The sequence below is a fragment of the Volvox carteri genome (assembly GCF_000143455.1).
Source record: "Volvox carteri f. nagariensis unplaced genomic scaffold VOLCAscaffold_31, whole genome shotgun sequence".
NCBI classification, from domain to species: domain Eukaryota; kingdom Viridiplantae; phylum Chlorophyta; class Chlorophyceae; order Chlamydomonadales; family Volvocaceae; genus Volvox; species Volvox carteri.
Genome location: NW_003307574.1, coordinates 78,181 through 106,163, shown reverse-complemented (window position 1 = coordinate 106,163; position 27,983 = coordinate 78,181). Strand labels below are relative to the sequence as shown.

The 27,983-nt window shown below is 58.5% G+C and overlaps 6 protein-coding genes across 6 annotated transcripts; 3 read left to right on the top strand and 3 right to left on the bottom strand.

The window, feature by feature from the left end:
• Positions 1-19: 19 nt before the first annotated feature.
• Positions 20-2,938, bottom strand: VOLCADRAFT_62867 (uncharacterized protein; the record flags this gene model as incomplete). Its single annotated transcript, XM_002952573.1, has 4 exons — positions 20-190; positions 2,196-2,464; positions 2,659-2,716; positions 2,822-2,938. The coding sequence occupies 4 exons, from the start codon at positions 2,936-2,938 to the stop codon at positions 20-22; spliced, it is 615 nt and encodes a 204-aa protein (XP_002952619.1).
• Positions 2,939-3,517: 579 nt separating this feature from the next.
• On the top strand, positions 3,518-6,148 carry VOLCADRAFT_118107 (uncharacterized protein; the record flags this gene model as incomplete). The annotated part of the gene is made up of 5 exons (XM_002952641.1): positions 3,518-4,425; positions 5,006-5,195; positions 5,291-5,360; positions 5,410-5,511; positions 5,997-6,148. The coding sequence occupies 5 exons, from the start codon at positions 3,518-3,520 to the stop codon at positions 6,146-6,148; spliced, it is 1,422 nt and encodes a 473-aa protein (XP_002952687.1).
• A 1,541-nt stretch (positions 6,149-7,689) lies between these two features.
• Positions 7,690-11,395, bottom strand: VOLCADRAFT_105600 (uncharacterized protein; the record flags this gene model as incomplete). Its single annotated transcript, XM_002952572.1, has 4 exons — positions 7,690-9,485; positions 9,534-9,892; positions 10,913-11,009; positions 11,389-11,395. 4 exons carry the CDS (start codon positions 11,393-11,395, stop codon positions 8,305-8,307), a joined length of 1,644 nt encoding a protein of 547 aa, XP_002952618.1. The 3' UTR covers positions 7,690-8,304.
• A 229-nt stretch (positions 11,396-11,624) lies between these two features.
• VOLCADRAFT_105599 (uncharacterized protein) lies at positions 11,625-13,451 on the top strand (the record flags this gene model as incomplete). Its single annotated transcript, XM_002952640.1, has 5 exons — positions 11,625-11,811; positions 11,894-12,148; positions 12,298-12,429; positions 12,516-12,568; positions 13,281-13,451. The coding sequence occupies exons 1-5, from the start codon at positions 11,667-11,669 to the stop codon at positions 13,449-13,451; spliced, it is 756 nt and encodes a 251-aa protein (XP_002952686.1). The 5' UTR covers positions 11,625-11,666.
• A 1,524-nt stretch (positions 13,452-14,975) lies between these two features.
• On the bottom strand, positions 14,976-20,359 carry VOLCADRAFT_118106 (uncharacterized protein; the record flags this gene model as incomplete). The annotated part of the gene is made up of 11 exons (XM_002952571.1): positions 14,976-15,062; positions 15,250-15,517; positions 15,742-15,833; positions 16,088-16,189; positions 16,420-16,704; positions 17,078-17,218; positions 17,692-17,996; positions 18,199-18,427; positions 18,691-18,932; positions 19,378-19,583; positions 20,175-20,359. The coding sequence occupies 11 exons, from the start codon at positions 20,357-20,359 to the stop codon at positions 14,976-14,978; spliced, it is 2,142 nt and encodes a 713-aa protein (XP_002952617.1).
• Positions 20,360-21,199: 840 nt separating this feature from the next.
• On the top strand, positions 21,200-27,869 carry kdg4 (diacylglycerol kinase; the record flags this gene model as incomplete). Its single annotated transcript, XM_002952639.1, has 11 exons — positions 21,200-21,314; positions 21,925-21,992; positions 22,288-22,465; positions 22,775-22,869; positions 23,122-23,214; positions 23,694-23,800; positions 24,533-24,721; positions 25,194-25,330; positions 25,884-26,678; positions 27,300-27,468; positions 27,698-27,869. The coding sequence occupies 11 exons, from the start codon at positions 21,200-21,202 to the stop codon at positions 27,867-27,869; spliced, it is 2,118 nt and encodes a 705-aa protein (XP_002952685.1).
• Positions 27,870-27,983: the final 114 nt, after the last annotated feature.

The window sequence follows — 27,983 nt, the reverse complement described above, 5'->3', positions numbered from 1 at the left end:
CTCCCTTTGCCTGGGCTTATCACCTATGTTCCCGAAACAGCCTCAGCACCGCGCGCCGCAGCTCCGGCCGCCTCGCAAACACACCGCGTACCGCAAACGTCGTTGTGCTGCCGCTGTGGTTCTCTACTCCGCGAGCAACCATGCACATGTGCGCGGCATCGCACACCACCATCACCCCACCACCACGCGACTCCGCCACCTCTCCGCACCCGCCCACTCGCCCAACCCCATCCACCTCCGAGAGCGGCTGCGACTGCGGTTGTTCCCAGTTTGAGCCGCATGTGCCTTCTACGGGCGTTGCGCAGCTGCCATAGCTGCCCAAGCTACCCACCGCTACCTCTGTCGCTGAAACCCCCGCCGCTGCCCGCAGCATTGCCTCCACAGCGTCAGCCACCTGGTGGGTAATCCGCTCCTGGACCTGCAGCCGCTGCGTGTACATCAAAACCGCCTGCTCCACCGCAGCGTGCGGGAGCACAGCAACAGCAGCAGCTTCTCCTTCTCTCTCTCCCGTCATCGTCTCTGATGCCGCTGCGGCCTGGGAAACTGGGAAGTACGCCACCATTATGTTCCCGTAGAATGGCAACATGTGGTGTTCACACTGCGAAGCAAACGGCAGGCGCAGCGTGATGGCTCCGCGCAGCGGCCCTGCCGCTGGCGGCAGAGCCGTCATCACCGCCGCCGCAGCCATTGGCTGGCCGTTGCACTGCGGTCGGCAGCAGGTGACGCGAACACAGCAGCCTGCTGGCGAGCTGCCCACTGCTGCACCCACAATGCCAGAGGTCCGTGCGCGATCCGATCCAAACCCTGTGCTACGATCCCACTTGCACGAAGCCGCTGGCAAAACCGCGTTGGCACTGCCCGCGCAACCCCCACGAGTACAACAGGATTCGTGTTCCGCCCCTCCCACTGAGTTGCTCACAGCAGGGCAACACCCCGCGATCACAGTCCCCGCCGCAGCAGCTATCCCGTTGACCGCGGCAACCCCTTTCTTGACTACTACGCCATTGCCGCCACAGCCGCCGCCACCAGCACCAGTCCTAGCCTGCGTGGTGTAACTGACAGCCTCGCACCCCGTCGGTGAGGACACTGCCGCCAAATCTGCAACGCCAGCGACATTCACCGTCCCGCCGCCTCCTCGTCCGTCCGCCTGCCGCTGCCCACAGAGAGTCCCATGCTGCTGCTGCACCTGCTTCTGACCCTGTGTGATCTGCGGTGGCGCTTGACGCAGCTGCGACGCCTCTCCTGCAGGGTACCTGGTTGCCACGCTTGGTTGCTGCATGTGGTAGCCGGAGGTGGATGCCAACAGCGACATGACGTAACGCTGCGCCGCACCAGCCAGCCCCGGTCGTGTCGGGTTCTCGCCCACCTCCACCAGCAGCTGCAGCACCGCCGCTTCCATCTCCTCGCAGGCACACGGCGCCAAGTCCAACGGCAGGTCGTCGCTGTCCCCGTCCGTGTCCTTCTCGCTGGGGTCGGGCGTGCCTGGCGCAGGAACACCTGGGTCGGCGGCTTGGGAAACTACGGCGGCACCAGCGCCTGCCGAAGCCGGTGATGACGTCATGTGGTTGTGGTGGTGGTGATGCGAGAGTGCCGCGTATGAGTGGCCGCAGCGGTCCAGAAAGCTAACGGCGGAGCTCGGCAGGTCCTCCAGGTCCAGCAGCGCCAGCAGCTCCTAATGAAGCAGCAGGAGAAGGGGTAAGATGCTAGGAAGGAAACAACATGAGGACATGGATGGATTAAGCTGCCACTTCCTGCTGACTGCGCTGACTGCTGGAAGAGAGACGGGGTCCGGATTTCGGAAGCCCAAGGAAGCTGGACGGGGAGCAGCGATGATGGCTCCCAACATCGTGCTGCTGGGACTTCAACGAGCATTCCACACCGTCGCAAAGGGAAATGGCTAGTACCGCCTATTGCGGGCTACAAGAAGCGGCATCTCAGCGTGACCCAAATCGCGCGGGGCGATTTTGGACCCGGGAACTCGTGGCGGTGGACTCATAGAAACACGTGCCAACCGCAAGGCACATGCGTGTGAATCGGAGTAATGCGTGTCACGCCTAGGACTGCAGCCCTAGCGTGAGTCTTTTCCTCACCTCAAGTTCCGCTGACGCCTTACTGGCAAACACGCCTGTAATGCACGCATTCGTGCGCTCTTCCGGTGGTGTATGGTTTGAGAGATGTCGCGCCTGCAACACGACGGCAACGCCGTGGCACTCCAGACTGTGCTGCAGCGCCAGCGCTATGGACGCCGCAAGTCGCTGCTGCGTTTGGAGTCGTTTGGCGTATTGCTTCGTGAGGCGCGCCAGCTTACTGAGCCCCAACACAACGCCGCCTTTAGGGCGATAGGCCACATGGCAGCGGCCATGGAAAGGTAGGAGCGTCTCCTCGCTGGTCGACGCAAAGTCAATATCCCGAACTACAACGATGCCCTCCCCGCCTTGATGCACAAGAGGCTCGTGGAAAAGCGCTGTGCCAAGAGTACTGTGGACATGGAAAGGGAAACTTTTGAGGATAAAACCAACCTCGGCCTGGCAACAAGCCAGGCATAGATAACGTAATGACATAAGAAATTCACAGCTAGAGAAACGTTTACATCTCCATAACGCCAGCAGCGCGCGGCTGCTCACAGCAAGCGACATCGGCTCCCGCTCTGTGATACACACCTTGACGTGTCCTGGTGATACCCTTGTGTACAGTCCAATAGCGCCTTCGCAACCCTCTGAATGACACAGCAGCGAGGGTTCTCTAGGTCAACTGTCAGCGGCACCTCTGAGAAAGCGACTGGCCAGCCGCCGAACTAGAACTGGTATGCCTGGCACCACACCTTTGGAGTATCACGCAGGCCTTCCCGATCAACATCCTCTCCAAGACCTTGTAATAATGTCCGAACTGCTTGCTCCATACGGGCTAGCTTATCGCGGTCACGCTGCAGGGGTGCCATATTTCTGCTATAACTGTTATTGCGAGATACAATTAAATGAATATTGCACAAATATAAATGCCATACATCGCGCAGTAGTAATTTGTATCTCCCATGTCCCTCTTCATGAGCGCACATGGCAAGATTACAGGTATTACCGGTATTGTAGCAAACGTGACCACGTTTAAAGTAGGACCAGTGACTCTGCATATGACTTTGAACCTGTTCACAATTGCTGCAATCCTACAAGCGTGTTTTGCCGAGGGTTATGGCGTCGTCTGGAGCTAGCCGCTGCGTGAACCGTCCAGCCATTTATGGGGTTTCTTACAGTTGCCCCACCCAATATATGTTAAATGTAAGAAACAAGATTTGCGTTTGCTCTCGCCGCGGCGAGGCCCTCTTGTGTCCCCTCAGCACGGCCATCCGACCTGTGCTGGACACGCGAACAAGGCACGTCGACTGGGGACTAAATTAGAACGCTGTGATCCAAATCAGCTTTTCAGATGTTCTGCGAAAAGCCGCATATCCGGTCGCCGACAGACGAGCAGTTGGCGTGTCCTGTCGCTAATACGCGCCGGAGCCCAGCGGACATGGTTGGCAATGCCTGGTATCCCGCTTCAAATCCACCAATTTCATTTAACTTGCATCACAGGGACCGTGCCCCTTGCTGCCCGCTGCAGCTTCGGCCTCACCGCCGCCGCAGTCGCTGTCAGCCCCGGTGCCGCTGCCACCGCCCCGCCGGCGGTGCATGCTGACCTTCTCCTCTCCGACATTCGCGTGGTACTCGTCGCTCCCAAGCACGAGGCCAACATCGGCGCTGTCGCACGTGCCTGTGCCAACTTCGAGTGCCTCAGCTTGTTTCTAGTCGCGCCACGTTGCGCCGTCGGCTCTGGCGGCGTCGGCGCCGGTGAGGCGCGCAAAGTGGCCTGCGGCGACGCCGTACTTGACCGCCTGGTGGTTACGGACACGCTGGCGGAGGCTCTGGCCGACACTGCTGGCAGCATCGGCTTTACGCGACGCGCAGGCGCAACCCGGGTAACGCACGCGTCGCTAGGGCACCTGCTGGCGGGGTTCCCCTGGGCGCTGCAGCGGCAGCCTCCGCAGCCTCCGCCGCCTCCGCCTGCGCAAATACTTTTAAGTACCTCCGTCGCACCCGTGGAACATGCACTCCCAGCAACCCCATCGTCATCCTCATGGGACACCCTTGAGCCGACATTTGCAGTACAACAGGTTCCAGATCCGGAATTGGAGCCGTCATTAGAGCCGTCATCGTTGCAGCAGCTGCTGTACCGCCAGCGACCGGATCCGCCTTTGTCGTCGACATCCCTAGTAGCAGCAGCAGCAGTAGTAGTAGTAGTAGGAGGAGGAGGATTGGACCTGGCAGATACCGACGGCAGCGGCAATGACAGCGGTGTGGCCCCACACCGGCCCCACGCTACGGCGCTCGTTTTCGGGCGGGAGGAGAGCGGTCTTTCGGAAGCGGAGCTGCGGCTGTGCAGGTGCCCAGGGTGGGCGGAGAGGGCTGTGGCCCGCGCCGCTTCCTGCTAGTGGGTATTACCTCAACAGCTGTAGCTCAGATGGGGCGATGCCTGCGAACTGTGCTGCGTTGCGAGGACGGAGGACGGCTGGCAAATGGCCGCCGAACGGACGGGTATCTGTCAGTTAGATCGGCCCTGGGACCCCGGAGCAGCGGAGGTCGAGGGGCCCCCAGCGGGGCATAGAGAGTGCATGGGGCGCTGGATTGTGTCGTACTTTTTCTTACGGCGGAAGCCAGGTTGATCGTCGTGGCCCGCGCTAAGAAATCCTTCTCCCCATCTCTCGCCATACGGCATGGTCATGGACCGACAAAAAATTGCCGCTATCAAGGCCACAAGGATAACGAGAGTCGCAAAATTCCTGATAGTGGTGGTGTGAATTCCGAGCGCTGGTGATGCCAGCTCCATGCGATCCGTTGAATATGGTCTAAGGAGGCGGGTCGGGATCCAAATCCAGGTTTTAATTTGCTGCGCAATTGTGACCTCTGCAGCATGTGACTCTTAACACTGCGTACATCTTGCCACTTCCTCCTACCGCTGGGGGACCCCACAGCCACGCATGCGCCATCCCCACGGGCCGCCTACAGCCCTCTATGAATCTGTCGCATGCGGTGGCGGTTGTGCTGGGGGAGATATTCAGCCGCCGATGTGGGCTGCTGGGCGTCACGTCGCCAGCGGAGGCTGCGCAGGCGGCGGCGGACTTAGACGCCGCCGGCAGTAGTGACGGGGGCACCGGCGGCCAGGTGGAACGATTCGCAGCCGATGGGCTGAGCTCGCCGGCTTCTGGGGTGGGGTCGTCGCCAGACGCCGTCGTCTCCTCCTCCTCCTCCTTCGGTAGTCACCCCATGGCGGCGACTGCGACGGCGGCGGCGGCACTGTCGGCGCGAGGACCGGGGCCTGTAGCACAAGTGAGTGGTGGCAGCAGCCTTGGCGCGTTGGATGCGGGACTACTGCCAGCGAGCGCACAGGAGGTAGATTTGCTGGTTCGGAAGGTGGCGGCGGTGGCGGAGGCTGTGGGCATCAGCGGTGAGGAGGGCAGCGGGGGCGGCGGCAGCGGAGGTGAGTTCTCGAATATGGCGCCTGGGTTTGGGCACCCAACGGATTGGAATGTGAGTAATTAGGACGGGACAGGAGGGGAGGGGGCCCTGTAACAGAAGAGGTTGGCGGTGCATCGCGGTGAGGGCGGTGGGTACTTGCTCTCTTGCGCCAGCTGTTGCATTGTGTGCCGTCTATATGCCTAAAGGCTATTTTCTGTAATCCGTTGAGGGGGTTGAGACCAGGGGGAAGGGGATCATTTGTACAATGCTCGGCGGTCGAATTTCTTTAGCTCCCTGGCTAGGTACAGGAAAGGGAGTTGGACGAGACGGGCGGGCGGTATGGTTCTAGCGTACGGCGAGCTCTTGGAAAGCGCAGCAGCGCGTCTTGAACCCTCAAGTCCTCAAGAACACTTGCTACTATTTTTTTGATTGCAGGCAACCATGGGCGGCGTCGGCTGCCGGTGGGCCACTTGCGTTCTGTGGTGTCTCGCGCACGGTTGAATGCAGCAGAGAGCCGCTCCCTGCATGGCCTGGCATCGGCAGTGCTGCAACGGCTAGACCCCAAACATCCTCTGGAAGCGCGCAAGATGCTCAGGAAGAAGCAGCAACAGCAACAGCAACAGCAGCAGGAACAGCAACAGCAGCAGCAACAACCCTAGCCAGCTGAGGTTTATTTGCGCACTTTGCTTGCTTATCTGTGCGATTGCTTATGTGACCGTCCATGGGCCCCCACGGGCTTTTACGGACGCCCCTCCGTTCACATTAGTGCGGAACTTGTAGTTTGTAACGGTGACTTCAATCTTCGTTCGCAAGTCTTCCGTTTATCCGGGAGGGTGCGCGCAGCTGCACCTTCGGTGAGATTTCCTAGTACTTTCCTGCAAAGCCACGCACAGCGCTAAGGCCACCTGGCGCTAAAACCCTAGCATGGCCGACGGGCGCCGTGGCGTGGCTTTATTGCTCACAGAAGCGCGTAGAATGTACGCGATTTGCTTTGTTTCGTTGCAAAACCTTCCTTATCGGTGCAGTCCTAATGCACTACTCGGTTCTAACGTTCTCGGGACGCCTTCCTCAAACTTCTAGTTTGTGACATTCCCAGAACTAGGCCCCAGGCATCAACGTTCACTTTGGCCTGGTTATCAAGGCTGAAATTAGTTGACTATCACGTCATCAGCATCTGCACACAAAGGCGTCGATACGCCAAGTCTGTGTATGTGGAGTAGGTATTTGGTGGGCTCGGCAATGAACGGATCTGTGTAAACGGCATGGCAGTGGTAGTGGATATACTTAGCTAAGCAAGAGTAGCTTTCTGGGTGTCCCTGGATAAGGAACAGAAGGGACACCGGATTTCGGATGCGAGTTTTACAGTGGACCCCGGGGAGACCTTCCGGCACGGCAATGCAGGGCAACAGCAATAAAAATAGTCTTGGGGTCTATCGGGCTTGGTGCGTACAGGTCTTAACATGTGCATATACGTGTAGTGAGTATCGGCTAGTAAATGCTCGGCAGAGCAACGCTTGGCGGCTAGTAATAAAAGCAGCTCTCAATAAACTGGGCACTCTGGTACCACGCTCGCTCGCCGTTACTGCACAACAATGGGCAGGTCGGAGCTTCACGATGTTGCTAGCGTTGAGCATAACTCAACCAGGTATACGAACAGACATCGCGTCAGCTGGGCATGCAAAGCACCGCAGGGAAAATAACCGTCATTACGTACGATTGTACGGCACGCCGTCAACGGCCAGATTGCGTCCATAACGTACACACGGAAGTATTCAACTGCTGGTGCTGTTGGCACCAATAAAAGCCACATTTTTTCACACAACCTGGGCAACCCAACACGGCAATCCAGGTAAGATTTAAATGCTTATCGACACAGGTATAAGGTACTCTGCTGTCTTCCACTAAGTATTCTCCGTACATTCTCCTGGAGCGCATTGCCCGGCTTCACCTCCACTAACCGAGGCGGGAGCCTCATGGGTATCGAGTGAGACCACAACTCAACAGAAGTAACCAAGCATATCAGGTTAAAAATATGAATGTTTTCCGTTCCGGATCCCTGTGGATCCTTGATAGGTGATTTCCCGAATAATCGCCGCTGAGGGCCGCCGACTACCCACGCCGACTCCCCACCCCAGGCCGTGTATCGTCTGCCCTGGTCGCGACCTACCTTGTCGGCATATATCATGACAAGCTTGGAGCTAACAACACATACAGAAACCGCCAGCGGGCAGTACGGGGTATGATTGCATGACGCAGGCCGAGTGCGCAAAGTCCTTGTTCACGTCAAACCTGCAATGACCTAGGAGTAGCCTAGATTCAACAAAATTAAAGCACGTGAGCCAACCACAGATATTACTTGGCCGACACGCATCTCTAAAGCCAAGGATCTACACTCTCGAAAAGGCTAAAAACCCGGATGCCCTGCTTAATTGCACTGGTGGTTTCGTAAAATAACCCCCTACCTGATCTTACTTAGCAGACACCTTGATACATAGAGGACCAAGAAGGGCCCTCGTCTCTCCACTCCTACGGCACACCAGCTCTCTCCTGCCGCCCACCGCACCGCTACTGTGACCTGCTGCCTGCCACATATCGACATATGGTCTGATACGGGCCCCCTGACAAATTAGGTAGCGCCACCGTTCTAGTCCCTGTCCCAATCGCGCCCCCGTTTCCCAGGTTTCAGTCGGTACCTTCAATAATCTGACCCTCTCACTTTTCAGGCTCAGAAGCGGTCCTTGCCATTGAAAGCGCTGATCCGTCTCTCCTCTAGGAACCTTGGCCTTAGCCCAAAGCCCGCAGGCCCCAGGCGCCCCTAGCCGTGCTTCAAATTCCATGAAACCGTCGTCTTCAGGTATCGCGGCTTCTTACCACTGCATGTGGCTGTGCCGTCGCTGCCGCTGCCGACACTTGACCGAGCCGACCCCGGCACGGGGGACGGGGTAGGCCGCACTCCACGTGCAGCCGTGGAACCGGGAACGGAGCCGGGCGTGACAATGGTGGCCTCCACCGCCGCCGTCACCGCACCAGCTCCCGATCGCCGTGAAGCGCTGCCCGGCCGTGTGACAGGGACAGAGCTACAGCTCGCGATGCTCACAGGGCCCGAGGGCAGCGCGCTCAGAGGAACCCCCTTGGCAGGGTTTCTAAACGACGTCTGCGGCGTTTGCGGCTCCCCGATCTGCGGCGTCTTAAGCAAGGGGCGCCGTCTGTGCGGCGCGGCTACCACACTTGGGCTTGGAGTGGAGCCCGTCCCATCGCCCATTTGGGCTTGCTCTTCTTCCCCCACCGCCGCCGCTGACATCATCAAGGCTGCCTGCAGCAGCGCACGCTGCGGAGGGGGCTGGAGTGCATTGCGGTTGCTGTCGCTGCCACCGCTGCCGCCGGGAGTGTCTCGGGTGAACAGCGCCGTCGACGGCAGCGGCAGGGTAGGACTGAAGTCAGGGGACGGCGCGAGCGGGTAGCACCCAACGGCGCTGCCCAACGGTAGCGCGGATCCTGGCGGAGGCGGCGTCACCGCGGCCGCTGCGGCACTCGGTGTAGCGGGACTGCGAGCCTTTCGGCACGGTGTACCCAACGTGACCTCGCCCTCCACGCCGCTCACCGCCCCTGCCCCACTCCGACCGCCGTGTAGCCAGGCAGGAACCCCCAAAGGGGAGCGTGCGGGAATCCGTTGCATGGCAACTCCGCCACCACCACCACCATCGTTGCCAGCACGCCGAGGCGGCGTATCGAAGGACCAGCCATCCTCGGCTACTACCACTGCAGCAGCAGCAGCGGTCCCGTCCTTCCCAGGGCTATGCGGCGTGCTTCCCGTTGACGGGGTACCGGAGCCCCACTCCATTTCACCCTCGTCACGCAGAGGCGTGGCGCAACCCGTTGACACGTCCCGTGCTGGTCCGAACAGCGCGCGCGGCCGCGGAGAAGCCGCCGCCACCGCAGCAACAGCAGCAGTTGCAGACGGCGGGGGCGGTGCCAGGCTAAACGCGGCAAGTGGAGCTGAAGCGGCAGACCACGGTGAAGATTCACCCGACGGATCGCGCGTACCTGTCCAAGCGATTGCGTCCGTGGGCGTTCCATCCGGCGCAACTTTCCTTTCGCCGAGCTCGTCAAAACCGCGCGGCTCACCCCTAAATGATTGTGGACAGGCCCCGAGGCTACCGAAAGCCGTAGCTGGAGTAGAGGATGGCGGGGAAGGAGAACCGCCATCGCGACTTCGGTTGTGTGCAGCGGTGGGAATGTCACAACGGAATGCCTCCTGCTGCTCCTGTGGAGGTTGCGCCGTGGCATCAGGCCCGGCATGGCATGGCGGGATTTGGGGAAGACATGTATCCTCGTTATCCTCGTCTGAGTCAAAGCCGACTGCACTGAGCAGCGTGCCGGATCTGCGCTTGCAGATACTGGACCTGCGGAGGCACTGATGCGGCCCGCCGGTGAGAGGGGGCGAAGACGGGTGCGAGCTGCATGCGGCGTCACAGCTGCTGCCTCTGCCGCGGCTGCTGACGGCAGCAGCGGGCTGTACGGTTGAGATAACCGCAACCCCGTCGGGTGGAGAGGCTGCCCTCAGCGAAAGGGGAGACCATGAGCAGGCTCTGCCGATGCTTTTAGTCGGTGAGCGGGGACCGGCGACGCAGGGCGACGGGGACACGGATTGGGCGCAGGCGTAGGGGTTGGTGAGAACGTGCGCTGCGCGCTGCCGGGGTGAGACGCGTGATACCAGCGGGGAGCGACGCTCTGGCCGGCCATAGCGCTGTGGGGGCTCCCCGACGATTAGCTTCCACACATCTTCTAGGCCGGCCTGCGAACGAGTTGGACAGCGGAAATGCTTAGCAATTGCCTCATGGGCTTTAATGCGGTGGGAGGAAAGCTGGAATGTCCGGATGCAGAATAAATGGGGGTGGAGGGCTTCATGTCGACGCTGCTGACGCGTGCCTTCCAAGGGTCTGAGACGACGCACAACGCGTGTCTTCCCTCAAAGGGAAGACAACTATGACAAGGCATGGGAGATTTGGCGGGGGGCATGAGCCGTGTGCTTGCTGTGACCTGAGGTGTCCTTGCTTGCAAGCATGCTTGCCTGCAGGAATTGGAGGGGATCAGGAGGGGATCTGGAGCGCCGTGGCACGTGATGCGAGCTGCCGGTGGTGCTGCCCCTGCCTGCGCCTCGGGCCGCGGTCCGTGGTGGGCCCGGAATATGGATCTGCAGGTCAGCGTTAGGATAGGGGGACCAAGGTGTTGTCGAACCTAAGCAGGGCGAGCAAAAGCAGTGTCACTGCGCGGATTGGCTTATACAGGTTGCACGTTTCTTTTGACGCAGCCAGGAATCAGCCATATCTGCAAGAAAGCTGGTGGGAGAGCGGTGCTTGCGCGTCCAGGCTGGCTGCCAGCGGGAGCACATCAAGAAGTTGGCGCAGGGTCGTTCTACTCACCCGTTGATAATTGTAAAGGCGATTTGTCCACCACCTCTGGGGATCTGATGCAGTCTCCCTTTCCCTGGGCGCTTTCGAATTGCCGAAAAATGTCCTCCTGCAGCGAGCCAGCAAACGCGTGAGGGTGGAAAGGTTGTACGCGTCTTTCACCAACGAATTGCCTATGACAAGAATGGCTGCGCAACGTACCAAAATCTCTCACAAGCACTTAGGAAAACCCCCAAGAAGTACGCCTGGAACAGCACACCGCGAACGGCAGCTATAGCTACAAGACGTAGCCATAGCTTTGCCCACAGAAAGCAAAGGTACCAAACAGGGCGGAATGGCGCCAAAAAAAACCGATACAGCATACTCTTGCGGAAGTGCCTGGCGCCTAGAGGTGGTTTTCGGTAACCTTTTGCCCTGGCATGCCATCTAGGATAAATGGTTACGTTGGAGTTTGCAACCATGGTCTTGGATTCCCCTCTTTCCAGCACCTGTCATTTTGTGTTTAGCTGTCAGCTGCAGTTTTCGCGAGTTACAAAGTTGCGTTCAACGAACGCCGATTTTTTGAACGGACATTATGGTATCCAATTGATGCGATGTAATACACAGCTGCTTTTCACTAGCATGATTGTTACGTCAGCGTTAGTTTGGGGGTTCCTGCACGACAAGGCGCAACAGCTGCATAACAGAAAGTCAAGTACATCGCTCATCCATTTCACCGAATTGGAGACAGGTAGAAACTCGGGAACTGAATAGTATCTGCGCAGCCATGCTCTCCTTGCGCCGTTCCCCCTTGCGCACTTTGAGCGTTGGGCCCGGCCGAGCCCGGCTGGTGATCAGGAATGCTGCGTTCGATGTTCGTCCCTACACGCTACGAAAAGGAGACACGCTAGAGAGCATTGCTAAGAAACGCAGTAAGTTCAGCAGGCTGACCTTCCGAGTCATGTCGTTGCTTGAAGCTTCCGATATGTTGCGATTATGCATTCTGATTTGTAGATGTTACTGTGGAGCAAATTCTGGGTATCAATCCCGACTGCAAGCCTGATAACGTCGCGGAGGGGCAGACCATTCTTCTTCCAGCCAACAAGTTATCAAATCGTGATAAGGAAATCCTCAGTGGCATTGGCACTACATACCGTCTGTATCCTGTTCGCGCGGGGGAGACCTTGAGCGAGGTCCTGTCGAAGCGCGGTATCAGCACTGCGGAATTCCTGGCGCTCAACCCCGGCGTTGATATCGCCTCCATTAAAGGTATACTGCACGCTGCTCACACCGCGCTAGATTAGTTGTTGCATAACGTTCGCATCAGAGCCTGCTGTGTTGGCGGTGGAACCTTGGATGCTGTAGCAAGGGCGGCAAACTTCCCCTCGGCGACCCTTGTCCTCTCTCTCCTTCCGCAGACAACCAAGTCGTCAAGCTCCCCATCGATAAGTTCACGGTCCGCGAACGGGAGATGTTGATAGGCTCGGGCATCCTGCCCCCCGAGTTCTTCACGGCCGCCAAGAATCCCTTCGTTATCGGCTTGGGCGGATGTGAGTAGGAACTTCATCGATTGCAGGAGAGGCCATACGTCCATGCATCACCTCTCCTCTCTGCTGCATGCTCTCCGGGGCTGCAGTCAACTACAGCCGAGTGTTAAACGACCCGCAGAACAGCCACGCTCTTCTCTCGGTTGGTTCGGTGGTTAGCTTTATCATCGCCCTGCTTTTCTTCCCCTGACTTCTTCTTGCTTTTTGCCATGGGCTCTTGACGCGGCTTAGGTTTACACACTAAATTATAGACCCTTACACACACACACACGAAACAGTAACTGCGCGCGCACACGTTCAGTTGTTTGCCCGCGACTCAGATCATTCAAAAGGTCACACAAGGTTAGGTCATGCGACGCGAGACATGGCAGTGGCACGCACGTCGAGCCCGTCTAGTGCAGGCAGATCCGTCTGTCTGCTCAGGCGAATTCCCACTCGTCGTGCCGTCGGCCCCCGCCCCCCCGAGGTGCTGCTTACGAGCTCCCTCGGGGTCATGCGTGCCGGCGCCTCGTGCCCTGCTGCTACTCGCACAACGATTGAGCCCTTCCAGGTTTCCCAGTCAAGAGCCTTTGGCTGAGAGAAGTATTATGGGCCAAACAGCTCCGCTCCTACTTTTCATTCACATCATGGGGTGTATACGGGGCATGCAGTAACCACCCTGCACATCAGGCTGCTGGCTGTGCGACCTGCTACGCCCCCCGTGTTCCTGCGCGGCTGCTTTAGGACTGTGAGAGCCGTAGGCGAGGATATCACGCAGTCTCACCATCCGTCTGTGCGTGAGCCCAACCCCCGCATGCTTGAGGCCTGCACGGCTTGCACGTCGAGCGTAATCTCACTCTTTGACCCATTTTCAGCACGTACACTTACGTCTCATTATGTGGCGCCGTCGGCCGCTATTGTCCCTGCCGCGCTTCTGTGCTGTGTCTCGCACTATATCATTGTTTGATGCAGTGATGCTGGTGTGCGGCTTCGTCATGGCGTGGCAGCGGTTCCATTCGGATCCGGACATGCAGGCCACCGACTGAGTACCGGCGGGCTCTAACGGTTTTACTTGGCGATGGCGGCTGCAGCGGCGGTGTTTGGAGACGAGCAGCATCGCCGCGTAAAACCTTGCGACATGAAGGGAGGTGGAGGAGGGGGCGAAAGGGCGGGGGGGAAACAGAGAAAGGAGATGGCGCTGGTGACTCCTCCGGAGGTGGGTTTGTTGAGCCATTTCGCGCCTCTGGCTTCTGACTTTTCTCTCACTGCGGACCTGGAAGCGGCATATCAGTCCGACGTGGAAGACATCCATGATGATGGAAAATACGTAACAATGTTTTTGTCTCATCTGGACGTGTGTCTAGAGCATCATGCATCCTCTTGTCCATGAAGGGGATGCATGTGCTTTTAGGGTTGAAGTCCAGGCGGCGTTTGTGAGTTGAAGCCATGGTTAGGGACCAGGCGTATCTTTTGCACAAAATTGAAACTATTTTGCACAATCTTGGGCGTGTGTCTGATTATGAACTCCACGATGGGCTGGAACTTCCTTCTGTTTCTTGTTTAGTCTGGCGTGGTTAACATATCGTGTCTTTTAGTTGTGTTGGTGGTGGAAAAAATGAAGTATGGGTGGCTGCAGTTGCAATGCGCGAAGAGGTTCTGGAAGGAAAGAGGGCGGGGACGCGGAAGCGTGTCCAGGCCGCTCAGCTGGAACATATGCAGCAAAGTCATTAACGTGTAGTTGTGGCATTTGCGTAGAGCAGTAACTGGACAAGATACGCCGTTCAGCACGTGACTTTGGAGGAGTCCTGTGTGAAGGAATGTGAATGAGCATGGAACTGAACTGTCTCGATCAAGGTGGTGTTTTTACTTTCGGGTGTGCCACCAACCGCGCAAGGTATGCAGATTCCCTCTTTTCCCCACTCCTCCTGCTACATATCTGCCGCATATGCCCACGGAGTTTAATGGCAACTTGGGGCTGGGCTGTCCAGTTCTTTTTGTCAGCTATTGTTGTCGTGGCATGGCAACGACCATACGTCCTGGCTTTTCCTGGGTTGGTTGTCTAATCGGCGGTGTTGGAAGTTCGGCGCGCGGGTTCGGCTGCTTTGCGTTGGGAGGAGAAAAACATGGACACGGCATCTCTGGTACAGATTATCGGTTGTACATAACCCATTTTGAATAAAAACTACATACCCGCGCCTGCCCACGTCTCGACATATAGATAGCTACATTTCCATTGCATTGACATTGGTAAAACCATCTGCTGCCTCGCGTCGCGTGCATGTGAGCATATATACGTACCAATCCTGCAACTGACAGCTAAGTCACTCACTTAAAAATCACTGAAAACGCACAGGCCTGCAACATGTCACCATATTGATACGTTGCGCATCTGGAGTCCTGACATAATCATGTACACATACTCCAATCTTAAGCACAGAGCCTAGAGAACCGTCATCACAATCCGCCTCGCTGCCTCCATAGCACTAACAGGGCAGCAGTGCCGCTCCCGCTGCAACGCTGTAACTGTAACTCGTAAGCCAACAAAGGTCTCAGTTGTCAATCGGTAGTTGTCAGTTGTCCTTGGGCAGGTCGTGCGCCTTGCCCCTGTCGTGCGCCTCACCAATGCCGTCGTCGTAATCTACAGCGCCGTACCCAACCTGCAACACCGGGAACGGGAACAAATCAAAAGTGCAGTCTAGTCCTGGCCGAGCAAAAGAATGCAGGCATTAATTAAGCGCCTCCCCAACCATAGCACTTGGGCACAAACAGGTTTCCTTCATGCATGCAGCTGAATCCGCAGCGCTCACTCTGCCCCCATTCGCCCCTAACTCCCGCGCGCCCCACCTTATCGCTGTCATCACTCCCCATCAATAACCCATCCGCCGCCTCATCTTCATCGTCTTCGTCGTCATCACCACCGTCATCGCCATTGCCGCCCCTGCCGCCGCTCCCAACCTCCTTGTCGGCATCCTCGCCCTCGGACGGCGGCGCGCCTAGGCCCCGCCGCTGCCGCTTAGGTGCTCGCCGCTGGCCGTCCTCCTCCTTCTCGTCCTCGCTCTCCACCTCCTCCTCCTCCCCGTTATCATCATCGTCATCATCATCATCTTGGCTCCTGTATCAAACCGGGCAAGAGATACCAACAGGTACCGTGCTGTCACACACACCACGGGGCCTTACGCCGGAACCTCGGCACGGTGTTCCTTCCATCCCCCCCTTCCTCCTCCCAGGATGGAAGGGACTCCGGATGGGACCGGATGGGAGTCCGGAAGGGACTCCCAGGATGGAAGGGACAAAACCTCCCACTCCCTGCTCCCCAGTAGCCCTGCAAGCACCCACCCCTCCGCCGCCCCGCCGTCTCTCAGCCGCTTCATCAGCTCCACCACCGCCTTCTTGGCCGTCTGCAACACGTCCTTCTCACCCAACCGCACCTGGTTGGGCGGGGTCGGTTGCGAGGGGAATAATAGCATGAGGAGGGTGGTAGCAGGCAGGATGCTAATACGGTATGGCTTACAGGTTCCGGTTCGTGGTCGTCTGGAATAGCAGCACTGGCGGTTAGAGGTGAGGGGTCATGAGAGAGGAGGGGAGCTCTGCGGATACCAGGGACGACACATTCACGTCCTCTTCCTCTTACCATGGAGCGTCACCCCGCCCGGCCCCCCCACCCCGCACCTCAGCCACCCACCCGCACAGCGAGTCGCTGCCTTCCCCTGCACTCGGCACTTCGCAACAGTCGTACGTCGTCCTTGACACTGCTGGGGTACCGCTCCATGCATGACTCCAATATCTGAGGGGGTTGCGCAATCGCGGGTAGGCCGGAGACCGAGGGCGAAACCGAAAGGCGAGGGGGAATGGAGGGAGGAACGAGTTAAAAGGGAGGTTGTCGTGCTAGGGGTGGAGAAAAGAGGTCGACGCCTGACCGGCACTGTCGCCACCGCCAACCCCCCACCTCAGGACGTTTCAAGGGTTCGGAAACATACACTGAAACACACGCACACGACATACTACTACACGTACCTGCAGCGAGGCGATGCACACCATCTCAGCAAAATCCTCATCCTCCTCCAACAACGCTGTGCCTAGAGACAGCTTCTTGTGGGGCTGCGAAGGAGTGTTGTCGGAGTCCCCCGGCGCTGCTGGTGCTGCTGACGTGGCGGCCGCCTTGCCGCCGGCCTTGGCGCCCTTGCCCGCGGCCTTCCTAGCGGCCCCGGGAGCCGGACGGCCCCCGGGGGTCGACTTGGGGTCGCTGCTCCCGAACTCACGTCTCAGTTCCTGGAACTCGTCCTTGGTCATGAGCAACACCTGGACACAGGAGAGGTGACACAGCGACCCGCGGGTCGGCGGGATACCGCACATTCACACAGGATTTTCTTTTGCCCGCTATGCATCAACACATCGTCGGTGTGATGGCCTCAGCGCCATCTCCTTTTCGCGACACAAAGGATTTCTTAGTACACATGTGCGACATCGTACCACGTACCAATGTCGCTTCCTTCCGTCCCTTCCCTTCCCATACTAAGGTAATGGAGCCCCAAGACCGCTCAAGTTCCAATATCTATCCATCCGTACGGCACCTGCCATGAGCACCGACGACCATTAGTACGGCATCAGGGGGCAAAGACTGCCAGTACGGCACCTGCCTGCTTACGACCCGAGTGTACAGCCTATGGCACACCTGTACGGCCGTCATGAGCTCGTCCGGCAGCGGCTCCTGCGCCAGCAGTACGAACTGCGTCGCCTCGGGCGCGGCGGACTGCAGTACACCGGCGGCCGCCAGGAAGTCGCGCTTTGATCGCCGAAGTGCTGCGGGGAGTGCCTGCTGGTTGCAACCAGGTGATGGCGTTGCCAGCAGCAGCGGGAATAACCGTGGCGGCGGCGGCGGCGGTGGTGGTACCCGGCACGCGGCACAGGAGGCGAAGGCGGAGATTCTCAGTAGGTGGGTGGCACGGAACCTTAGGCGGTGTGTGGCAGCATGGACCCCCCCCAGGGGGATGAAGGGGGGAAGGTGAAGTGGGTATCTGCACCATGCACCAGGATGGGGGGAAGAGACCCCCCCGTCTAGAAGTACGTGTTTTCCTTTCCCCATCCCGCCGTTGCCCCTTCATGGGCTGCCGCCTCCAACAACCCCCCTCTTTCCTTCCGCCCGTCCTCTATTCCTTATAACCACCCCGCAGTGTCCATGCCGTAGAGTCCATGGCGCTGTCGTTCTTATCCCCCGTACTCCCTCCCCCGCCCTCCACCCCGTCGCGGCGCCCTCCTCCCGCCCTCCCTCTCGCCCCCTAGGCCCACCTGATCCATGGATTTCAGCAATCCAACGCACACCTCCTCAACCGCTGTCCAAGGGACCAGCGCCGCGTTGTACGGATTACGATATCCGTCGCCGCCGCCGCCGTCACCACTGGCGCCGGCGGCGGCGGCAGTCTGGTTCCCGCCAGCATTGGCTCGCTTCTTGGGCGAGGGCCCTACACTGGTGGCGAATTGCGCCGGGAAAAAATCGTCTTCGCTGTCCAAAAAGCCGTACGTTTGGAGCAGCTGCGCATCTGACAAATTGCCGTACGTGTGCAGTACCTCCTCGCCGGCCTTGATGGGCTTGTCTGTAGAACAATACGGGAAGAGACGGAAGAGATCCGCATACCAGCTGGAAGCGCTTTGCAGGTGTGGACAGGAACACAAAAACATCCAAAAGATAGGCCGGCAGGAGAAGACGGCCAGGCGGACAGCCAGTTAAATCAGAAACACAGACGACATACAGACAGGCAAATAAACACGTCCCAACGCACCCCCGGTCGCGCACACCTGCGCGCATGACGAAGAACGCCTCCACGCCCCGGACGCCAACCCCCTTGGCCCCCTCCCTCGCGTCCTCCTCCCCCGGCTCCCTCTCCAGCAGCTTAGCCGCCGCAGCTTGAGCCACATTAAGGCGCTCCAAGTGGGCGTTACGGCGGTCCGGGTTGTGCGAGTGGTTGATCATGTCGATACCGGGCAACAGAAACACCTGGGTGCCGCCATTTTCTAAGTGGGCGATCTGAAGGGGACCGTCACAAACCACCAAGATAGCGAGGGAGTGAGGAAAGGAAGTGAGGAAAGGGAAGGGGGGGGGACAACACGGAAACTCGAGGGGGTAAAAACACCGTGCCGTCCTAACAAACGCCGCCCCAGCGCGGACCCCACAGCCCGCTCCGCACGCTCCCACGCATCCAGACAAAACACATCCCTTTCCTCTCGCCTCTGCCCTTGGCATCCCCTCCCCCCGACTTCCTCCCTCCCACACACACACACCCTCCTTACCTCCTTCGCACCAGACACCCAGTTCTCCGCCTCCAGGTGGAACGCCCGGCTCTGAACCAGCCCGGCAGCACGGGCAAACGCCGCCAGACCGGCATCCAGCGTTGCGCCTGTCGCCTCCGCCGCCGGCGGCTCCTTGGCCGCCAGTCCCGGCCAGAGGTCTGTACGACAGGCCAGTATGGGCGCCACGTGGCGGCGGTACACATCCACGGCGGGGTCGGGTCCGGATTGCTCCAGGGATGTGCCTGAGACCCGTATACGGAGAGGGGGAAGGTGGAAAGAGTGGAGGGAAGGTGAGAGATGGGGTGAGGCAAGGACGTGTTGTGTGAACACAGTCACGAGGCACCCCGTCCTCCAGGGTGAATGTGCTCATCCTCCAAGGCATGCAAGTCAATCCCTCAACCCCGCCCACCCACACAACCACCCACACAACCACCCACACAACCGCATATTCTTCCCGATGCACACATACCTAAGCTACACACCAAATTGCAAACAGGTCTTGGACGTGTTGCTTACTTAGGTTTTACCTTTTGCGCTTCTGCGCACCTTTCCAGCTCCCTTTAGCAAATACAGACACACATACATGCACACACATACATGCACACAAACACATGCACGTGCACACGTATGCACACATACATACATACATACACGCATACACGCATGCACATACGAACGTAAACGCACCCTTGAGCTCCAGCTTCTCTTCCTCAGTCCAGTTGAGAAGACAGTCGGGGCAACTGGCCGGCAGCGTGGCCACGTAGGCGGCCCAGGGGGAGACTGACCCGCGGGTCATTTCGGACATGAGGACCAGTGTGGTGGCCAGGAAGGGGCTGAGACCCGGATGGGCCTCCCGGAGGTATCGTACGGCATCGGGGAAGTCATTGGGGTGCCTGTGGGCATGGATGCGTGACGGGGGGAGAGAGGGTGGTGCGGCGGGGGAAGTGAGGACTGAGGGTTTTCGCGGTGTGCTTTCTGGCTGAAGGTGGTGTTGGTGAGGTAAGGAAAAAAGGGTGTGGCCGGGTCAGGGTAAGTCGGCAATACTGCAAGTGCTCGCTGCATGGGTTATGGCGTGGAATCTGCCACCTTAGAAACAAGCGAAGAGGGACTGGGAGGAGTTAGGGTGCTTACGGTGGAGTGGAGTGGGTCATACACCTATGTGCCAAGTTAGGTGCGCATGACTATGACATTGTGTGTATGCGTGTGGGGCCAACGCACATAGGAATCCGATTTCAGTTGGGTGACGATGAAGTCGTGGGTTGGGTTGATGCCAGGAGAAATGCGAAGTTTCTGTGTCGTGTACGGCACCTTTCCCAGGTTGAAACCCCTCCCGTGGTAGGCAGACAGCCCTCCCGACAGGATGGACCTAGACTGCAGAAGCATTGTCGTGGTACTATACAACTTTGTGCACTGCAGCTTAGCAGCGCAGCCGCCGCCACTTTTAAGAGCACCCACAAAAGCAGCTTCAACCTATGTGCACGTACTTTTTAAACTCCTCGTCAGTAGGGATATAGATAGCGCAGTCAATTGGCAGGAGGAGCAAAAGCTCGCCTTCAGCAATGTCGCTTCGCGCGATAACTCCTCTATCTCCAGACGGCAAAGTATGAAACAAGTCAAGTTCAGGGTGAATCCGTCCACCTCTGCTGCGTAACCATGGCGGGAAATCCATGGCGTTGCCCTTTGCTGTTTTTTTCGGAAAAGCGTTTCGGGAAGTGGGCTTAGGAAAAGAGCTTCTATATTAATCCTATACAACCATCAGGCAACAAAAACGTTACGTACCAAAATGCATGTTGCACAGATGACTGTTTCATCCTCTACCAGCCATATCTTGGTTCATCGTCGACGCTGTACGGCACTAACGATTGCAACGACCTCTTCGCTGGCAGACTGTTGCGCATGGGAACACATTTCACAGCATCTAGCTGTACTTCCAATTAGTTGCTTTCTGCTTTCCATCAGTAACGATCGGATAACTTTTGAGCTCTAGTCTCGCAATGCCACGCCAGCCACGTTGTCACAAGCGCCAAGGCAGCGATTGTGACGTTCAAGCTCCCTGGATTGATACAACGAATTTAACCTCGACGGACCAGCCAGTAGTTTCGCCCATCGCTGCAACTGTCAGCTCTGTTTGTTCAACCCGGTCTGGCAAGGCGAATGAGCAACAGCGGATTACCATCAGCAGAGAGAATAGTCAGTAAGTTACGCATGAATGCCTGGAAATGCGTTGGCTTTATTTCAACCATATCGGTTGTCTGAGAAATGGTCCCAAGCTTCTCCACGCACTGTTGCAGAAGCCCAGCAAATGCAGGCCTGATAACATCACCGGGTAAGTTATATGCATGGGTGCTATGGGCTAACGACCCCTCTTTGCTTTCTGCGAAGTCGTGCTCCGCGGCTGAACCCGGCAACCGTCAGCGTCGGTCCCACAGTTAACGCATGTTCTGCATTTATAATCACGAGGTCTTATGCAGGCAGCGACGATGGAACGTCATCGTTGAAGGAAGCCGTCATGGGCTTTCGCGGAATGAGGGTTAAAGTGAAATTCACACGGACGCACATCTCCTGGAAGCCAGTCAATCCAGTGGGAGGATGCTGCGTGGACCGACGCTCCTTGGTAAAAGCAGGTGCGCCTGGTTGAGCTTGGCCCAACCCGCCGGCCCTCGACCTTCCAGGAGCGCCGTTCGCGTCATCACACAATAAAACGAGCACCTGCCTCCCCAGTTAAGGCTTAGGCAAGCAGCGAAAAAAACCCAAATCAGGGGGAACGAAAGCTGCATTTTTATGGGTCCTGAACTTTTCGGCAAGGGGCCCCAGGCCTCCTTCCGCTAAGGCATTTCCTGTGCTGTGTACACACCTGAGGAGCCGGCTGGCTGCCCCCGCGAGCCTACAAACATGTGTGGCACCGAAAAACATGGCACACTTCCTCTTCCTCTCTCTCTCTCTCTCTCTTTTTCTCTCTCTTTCTCTTCCTCTCTCTCTCTCTCTCTCTCTCTCTTTTTCTGTCTCTCTCTTTCTGTCTCTCTCTTCTCGCCCTCTTGTCCCATGTCCTTTGGCATCAGATGCACCTGCGCAACCAAAGCATGAAGCTCCGGTTCAGGTCGAGTCACAAACTTCGGCGGTTTGTGTGCCTTGGCTGAGGGGCCCCTGGCCAGTTTAGGCCATGATGCGGCATCCCCGACGCGCAGAGAACACCTTGCTGCTGCCCCCTCTCCGTGTGTTATCGGGTGCTCGCAGTTGCGCTGGACGAAATCCTGTCGGCCATGCTGCCCAAGCCGGACTGCTGCCCCCGACTGGGCTGCACGGTGGGTGGGGAACTGGGTGGAGGTTCATAGCGGGCTGCGTAGTGTTGGTGCTGCAGCCGCGGGGCCATCTTCTTCTCCTTCTCTTCCCCCCCCCTCCTCCTCCATCGATGCAAATCTGCTGCATCACACCAACTCCGCTGCCTGATCCCCAGCCTGAGGGCCACATAATCGCCCCCCACCGCGGACCATGCAAGTGTACATCTCCCTAAATCGGCACACTGCAAAAGCCATTTCCTGATCTCCTGCGTGCAAATACGAAATTTACACACACGCGCACGCGCACGCACACTCGCAGGCTCGCGAGCACAGCTTTGTGATCCACACCTTCTCCCGCAAGGGGCCTAGGTGCCCGAACACATGGCGTCTGGAGGAATACGTGTTGTCCACCAACACGCCCGAGGTGGCGAAGGAGTGGGTCAACGCCATCAAGCAGCGAGTGCGAGACATACGTGACAGGCGGGTGGCTGGGCGTAGTGAGGTAGTAGTGGTTGGGGTTGCGGGCGGGCCAGTGTCAGGTGGGGAGGTGGTTTCGCCCAGCCGTACGTCTCAGGGTCCGGGCCCCGCTGTCCGCTCGACGCACCCAACGCAATTTCGCTGAATTGTTGAAGTAAGTTTACGAAGCATTTCCTCACTTGCATTTCCATGAATTTCTTTTTCGCGGGCTTCCTGCGTTTATCCTCTCCACCTAGTTATCAATTTGTGTTTTTTGCTTTTTGCTTTTGGATCCTGATGGATTTCTTGCAGGCCTCGCAGTCTGCTGGTGTTCATAAATCCTTACGCAGGTGCTCGCCTGGCCCGAATAACATGGGAGCGTTACGCTCTACCAGTGTTCCAGCGAGCCGGTATCGTCGTGAGCGTCTTGGAAACCACCAATCAGGTGCGCTCCCAGAGGCCTAGTTTTCCAAATACGCGGGTCAAAGCTGAGGCGTGTGTGTGTGTATAGGGGTGTAGGGGGTTCAGGGGTTCAAGGGAGGGGGAAGTAGGGCATGGAAAAGGTAAATACGCAGCGTGAGAGCGTATGCAGCTCGCAGCTGGTAGCCGGTGCTTCAAACTTGTCCCGCCAATTCAACAGTTGATCTGCGGGACATATTTAGATTTACCTCGTGATGAATCCACTTATGCCGTACAGGATCACGCGCGGGATACGCTCGAGCTGATGAAGTCTGAGGAGCTGGCGGGATACCAGGGGTTAGTGGCGGTGGGGGGAGACGGCTTGTTCCAGGTGAGCTGCTGCGGAAGGAAGGAGCTGGGGGGGGTTGGGGGCGTGTTTTAGAAAGGGAGGGAGGGAAAACGCTCGCGAAGGCCCAACTCCGCGCAAGCGGCCCCCAGCGATTACCTGGTAGTGGAAGCGAAAGACCAGCAATGGGGGAGCTCCGTTGGAAGGGCCAAAAGGGGCCGCAGTGCTCAGCTGGCTGGCTGGCTGGCTGGCTGGTTTGCAGGAGGACAGACCTCGGGAAAGACGTTGAATGATATTGGGTTATGGGGGTGCGGGTGCGGGTGCGGGTGCGGGTGCGGGTGCGGGTGCGGGTGCGGGTGCGGGTGCGGGTGCGGGTGCGGGTGCGGGGCGGCAAGCTTGGGGGGAACCCCGAATTCAACTCTCCTTCCCTGACCCACATCGCTACCTCTCATCCCATGGCACAAGTTTCCCTTGCTATCTCACCTCGCACACGATACCCGGCCGGCCCAACCCGAAACTGCCAGGAAGTGGTGAGTGGGCTGCTGGCGCGAAGGGCCCGGGGCGACACAGCCGCATTTAAAATTCGAGTGGGCCACGTTCCCGCGGGGAGCACCGACGCAGTGGCATGCACGTAAGTGTATCAGGCTCTGGCGTATGACGTGACACCGACCCGTGGGTCTTTCTTACCCCCCAATCTCTCTTTATCTCGTGCGAGCCAACTCCCTCAGAGCTTCTCTGCGGAGGTGCTCAGTGAGCTCCGCAGTCCGTTTTTGTGGTGACAGCGGAATCACCTCAATCACCTTGCTTTGACTCTTACCCTACCCCGTCCCATGTTCGGCTGCTCCTCAATCTGCTCCTTCCTCGGAGCCCTCGTGCGCCGCATCGCAGCCTTCCCTCACACCTTCCCTTACACCTTCCCTTACACCTTCCCTTACACCTTCCCTCACACCTTCCCTTACACCTTCCCTCACACCTTCCCTTACACCTTCCCTTACACCTTCCCTCACACCTTCCCTTACACCTTCCCTTACACCTTCCCTTACACCTTCCCTCACACCTTCCCTTACACCTTCCCTCACACCTTCCCTTACACCTTCCCTTACACCTTCAATTACACCTTCCCTGGCCTGCCCCGCACTGCCCAGCCTAGCCTTGCTCAGTATCCAGATCCGCCGCCGGTCCGCCCTTTCACCCGTCGCTCTCTCTTTCCCCGGGCCCGGCTGCTCCATGGGCCCTCGCCCGCGGGCCCCCACCCCGACCCGACTTAGCCCCTCGTCCGCCCCTTGCCCCGACCTCCCCTCGTTATTGGAACCCCCCTCCGCCTCCGCCTCCACTACCACCACCACCGCCATCACCACCACAGGCTGCACGGCTCTCGTTGCGCCACCACTGCCGCCCTGCACATCGCCCTGGGTGACCGGCTCTCGCTGGACACGGGGCGGGTGGAGGCGGCGGACGGCTCCAAGCGCCATTTCGTGTGCCAGGCGGGTTACGGCTTTATGGGCGATGTGATGCGCTTCAGCGAGCGGCTGCGATTCTTGGGGCCCAGCAGGTGCGTGAGATGGACTTGGTGGCCGCGACAGCAATTAGGACAATAACAGTGTTTAGTAGCAGCAACAATAACAGCAGCAGCAAGAGCAGCAACAGCATCCTTGTGCAACAGCAGAAGCAACAGCGACAGCGGGGACAACAGCAACAGAAGTCCAGCCGGATCAAAAACGACAGGATAAAATGCGCATCAGTCGGATCACGCGAACCTGAATAGGTGGCATGCTGGGCGTGCTATGGGTTGAACTCTTAAGGTCCACCTCGGGGTGGCCTTGGGGTTCACGGCCTTTCCGCATCCTTTATGTGTGTGGGGGCGGCCCCCACAGCAACCCAACGATCAACACCACAGCCAACGGCACTATGGCTTTGCCGACCTAGATAAACCCCGGGGCATCACCCCTGATGAAAAATGACTTTTGCCCGTCTGCTGGACTTCGGGGCCCTGCGTGGGGCTGTGGGGATGCCGTACGATGTAGGTACGATTTCACGGGAGCACTGCAATATATGCGCTTGGCCAGCTACCGAGTGAAGTTGTCGTACCGCGAAGCGCCTTCCACCACCGCCGACGTGCAGCAACTTTGTACGGCGCAGTGCGAGGTTTGTCGTATGGCAGGTATGGCGTACCTCTCTCCATATGGGTATTTCTCCGACGGGGATATTGGCATTTAAGTTGTGTATGGTGGTCACCTGTTTTGTTCGGATGAGCATGTGACGTTAGTAGCGATGAATGGGAATCGTAATGGGCAAAATGCAAAAAAGGTAAGTTTTGCCGGCGGCTGGAAAGAGGAGAGCGGAAGGTCGAGGCGTGCTTCTAGAGCATCGGACACGCGAAAGAGTCAATAATAATCATAATGACAACCGTTGTACGACATGTACGGCATGGTAAAGTCTCAGTGTATGATACTCTGATGTTTTTGTAACCCCTGATATTCGACGTCGCCGCCACACCGCTCCCGCGAGTGTCCTTAGCTTCAGTCAACAGGGAACTCCGCCGGCGCCTTGCGTGGTGGCCTGGGCGTGCCCACACGTACATCTACCCCATCAATTTACAAAGTCATGAGTAGATGGACGTCGTCATCCTCCTCACCTTGCTGCTGCTGCTGCTGCTGCTGCTGCTGCTGTCGCCACTGCCACTGTGGCCACCTACTATGGATGTCGAACTGCAGGGATTCGCATGCAGGCCGCTGTGCCTTTCCACCGAGCAGGCGCTGCCGCCGCCAGCCCCGGACCATTCGGCGGTCCCGGACCCGGCGGCGGCGGCGGCAGTAGCGTCAGCATCAAGGTCGGCGGCGTCAGCCCGCGCGCTGCCAGCGGCGCCAACGGCGCCGGCCAAGGCCTTTTCCGTTCCTCTCCCACGCCGGCCGCGGCCGCGGCGGCGGCCGCTTCCTTCGCCACCAACACGGCAGACTCGGCACCGCCGTCGGGGTCGCTCGGGCCTGTCGGCACGCCCGGCGGCGGGCCGACCGGAGGGATTTCCGTGTGGGAGAGCTACGGGGGAGCCCACGACGGCGACTGCTCTGCCGCTGGCGTTGGCGGCAGCGGCACGTTTTTCCGTGTTTCCAACTCGGCGGCTTTGGGACAGGCGCTGCCGCCGGCGGCGTCCGCGGGTTCCCTTGTGGGGGAGCGACCAAGCCTGAGTCAAGTGCCGCAGTCGTCCGCTCCACATAGCTTGGACGTCTCCGCCGCCGACGGCGGAGGCGGCGGTGCGGACGGAGGCATTTCGGAAAGCAACACGCCGGGCAAGCTTGCCACTGCCGTCAGTGCCTTCACCACGACGGCAGCCGCGGCGGCAGCGGCAGCAGCGGCTGCCTGCGGTGGCGGCGGCGCTGCCGTGGCCGCCGCGCCCGCCGGCGGTGATCCTTGCAAACAAAAGGACGGGGACGGTTGGACTTGTGCGGATGGGGAGTATGTGTCCATCATGTGCGTCGTAACTCCCTGTCGGAGCGACAAGAGCAAACGAGGTGCGACCGCAACCCCGCATTCGCCCTTGCGTTCCGTCCGTACTTCATACTTTGTATATACATACGGATATATATACTATATATATACTATATATATAGTATATATATAGTATATATATACTATATATATACTATATACTATATATATACTATATACTATATATATACTATATATATACTATATACTATATATAGTATATACTATATATATACTATATATATACTATATATATAGTATATATATAGTATATATACTATATACCGCCGTCGGTCGTACGGTGTAATCAACTTTCAATATATATAGTCCATGGCCTCCCGGCTTTGACGGACCCCCCCGCACTCGTGCGGCACTTGTAACTTGTAACTATACGGTAAAGCATTCCGCATTTTAGCGACTTGGCGTTCTGGCGATTAAGCAATGTTCACATCTTGGACACGCGGAAGACATGAGTGCATGAGTCCTACACCACCATCTGCTTGCGCAACCTGTCAACCCCCTGCCCAAGCTTCCCTTCCGCCTGGTCCTCTCTCCCCTTCGTCTTCCGCGCCTCCCCAACGTTTTCACGTGGTCTGCTGCTGCTGCTGCTGCTGCCACCCGGTTCTCTCCCCTCCGGTCCACAGGTATCATTCCCAACGGCCATCTGTCCGACGGGCGGATGTACCTGGTGCTCGTGTCCAAGTGCTCCCATTTTGACTTTTTGCGCTTCCTGGTGCGGCTGTCTACGCGAGGCCTGGTGGACCGCTGCCTGCCCTTCGTGCGGGTCGTACCCGTCACAGCACTCAAGCTCACGTGAGGGCGGGCTGCGAAGAGGGGCCGGGGTGTGAAGAAGGGGGGTGTTAAGGGGGGGCGGGTGGAGAGGGCGGGTGATGGAGTAAGGCCGCCGGGCCCTGGTTGTGAGTGTACATGGGCGGGTTGTGGGGCGGTGTCAAGGTGCCGGTTGGCTGGGGACCCTCCCTGCTTAAGTCCGGCTCCTTTCCGGCCCTGCATCCCACCTCACCCCACCTGGTTTGGCCCGCAGTCCACTGCAGGGAGGTCACCGACTGGGCGGCTGCCTGGCGGACCCGGACGCGGGGGAGAGCGCCTGGAACGTGGATGGTGAGCTGCTGGCCAACAACGACGTGACCATTAACGTGGCGCGCGGCGCGTTGGAGGTGTTTGCGCGCGGCGTGGAGACGGCAGCAGGCGGCTGAGAGGGAGGGCAAGCGGCGGGGACGGCAGCGGCGGCGTGGTGGCGGCGGCGATGAGGGCGTGCGGCGGCGGCGACAGTGGTGGGGCGAACTGTTTTCAGGACGAGGAAAAAAAGG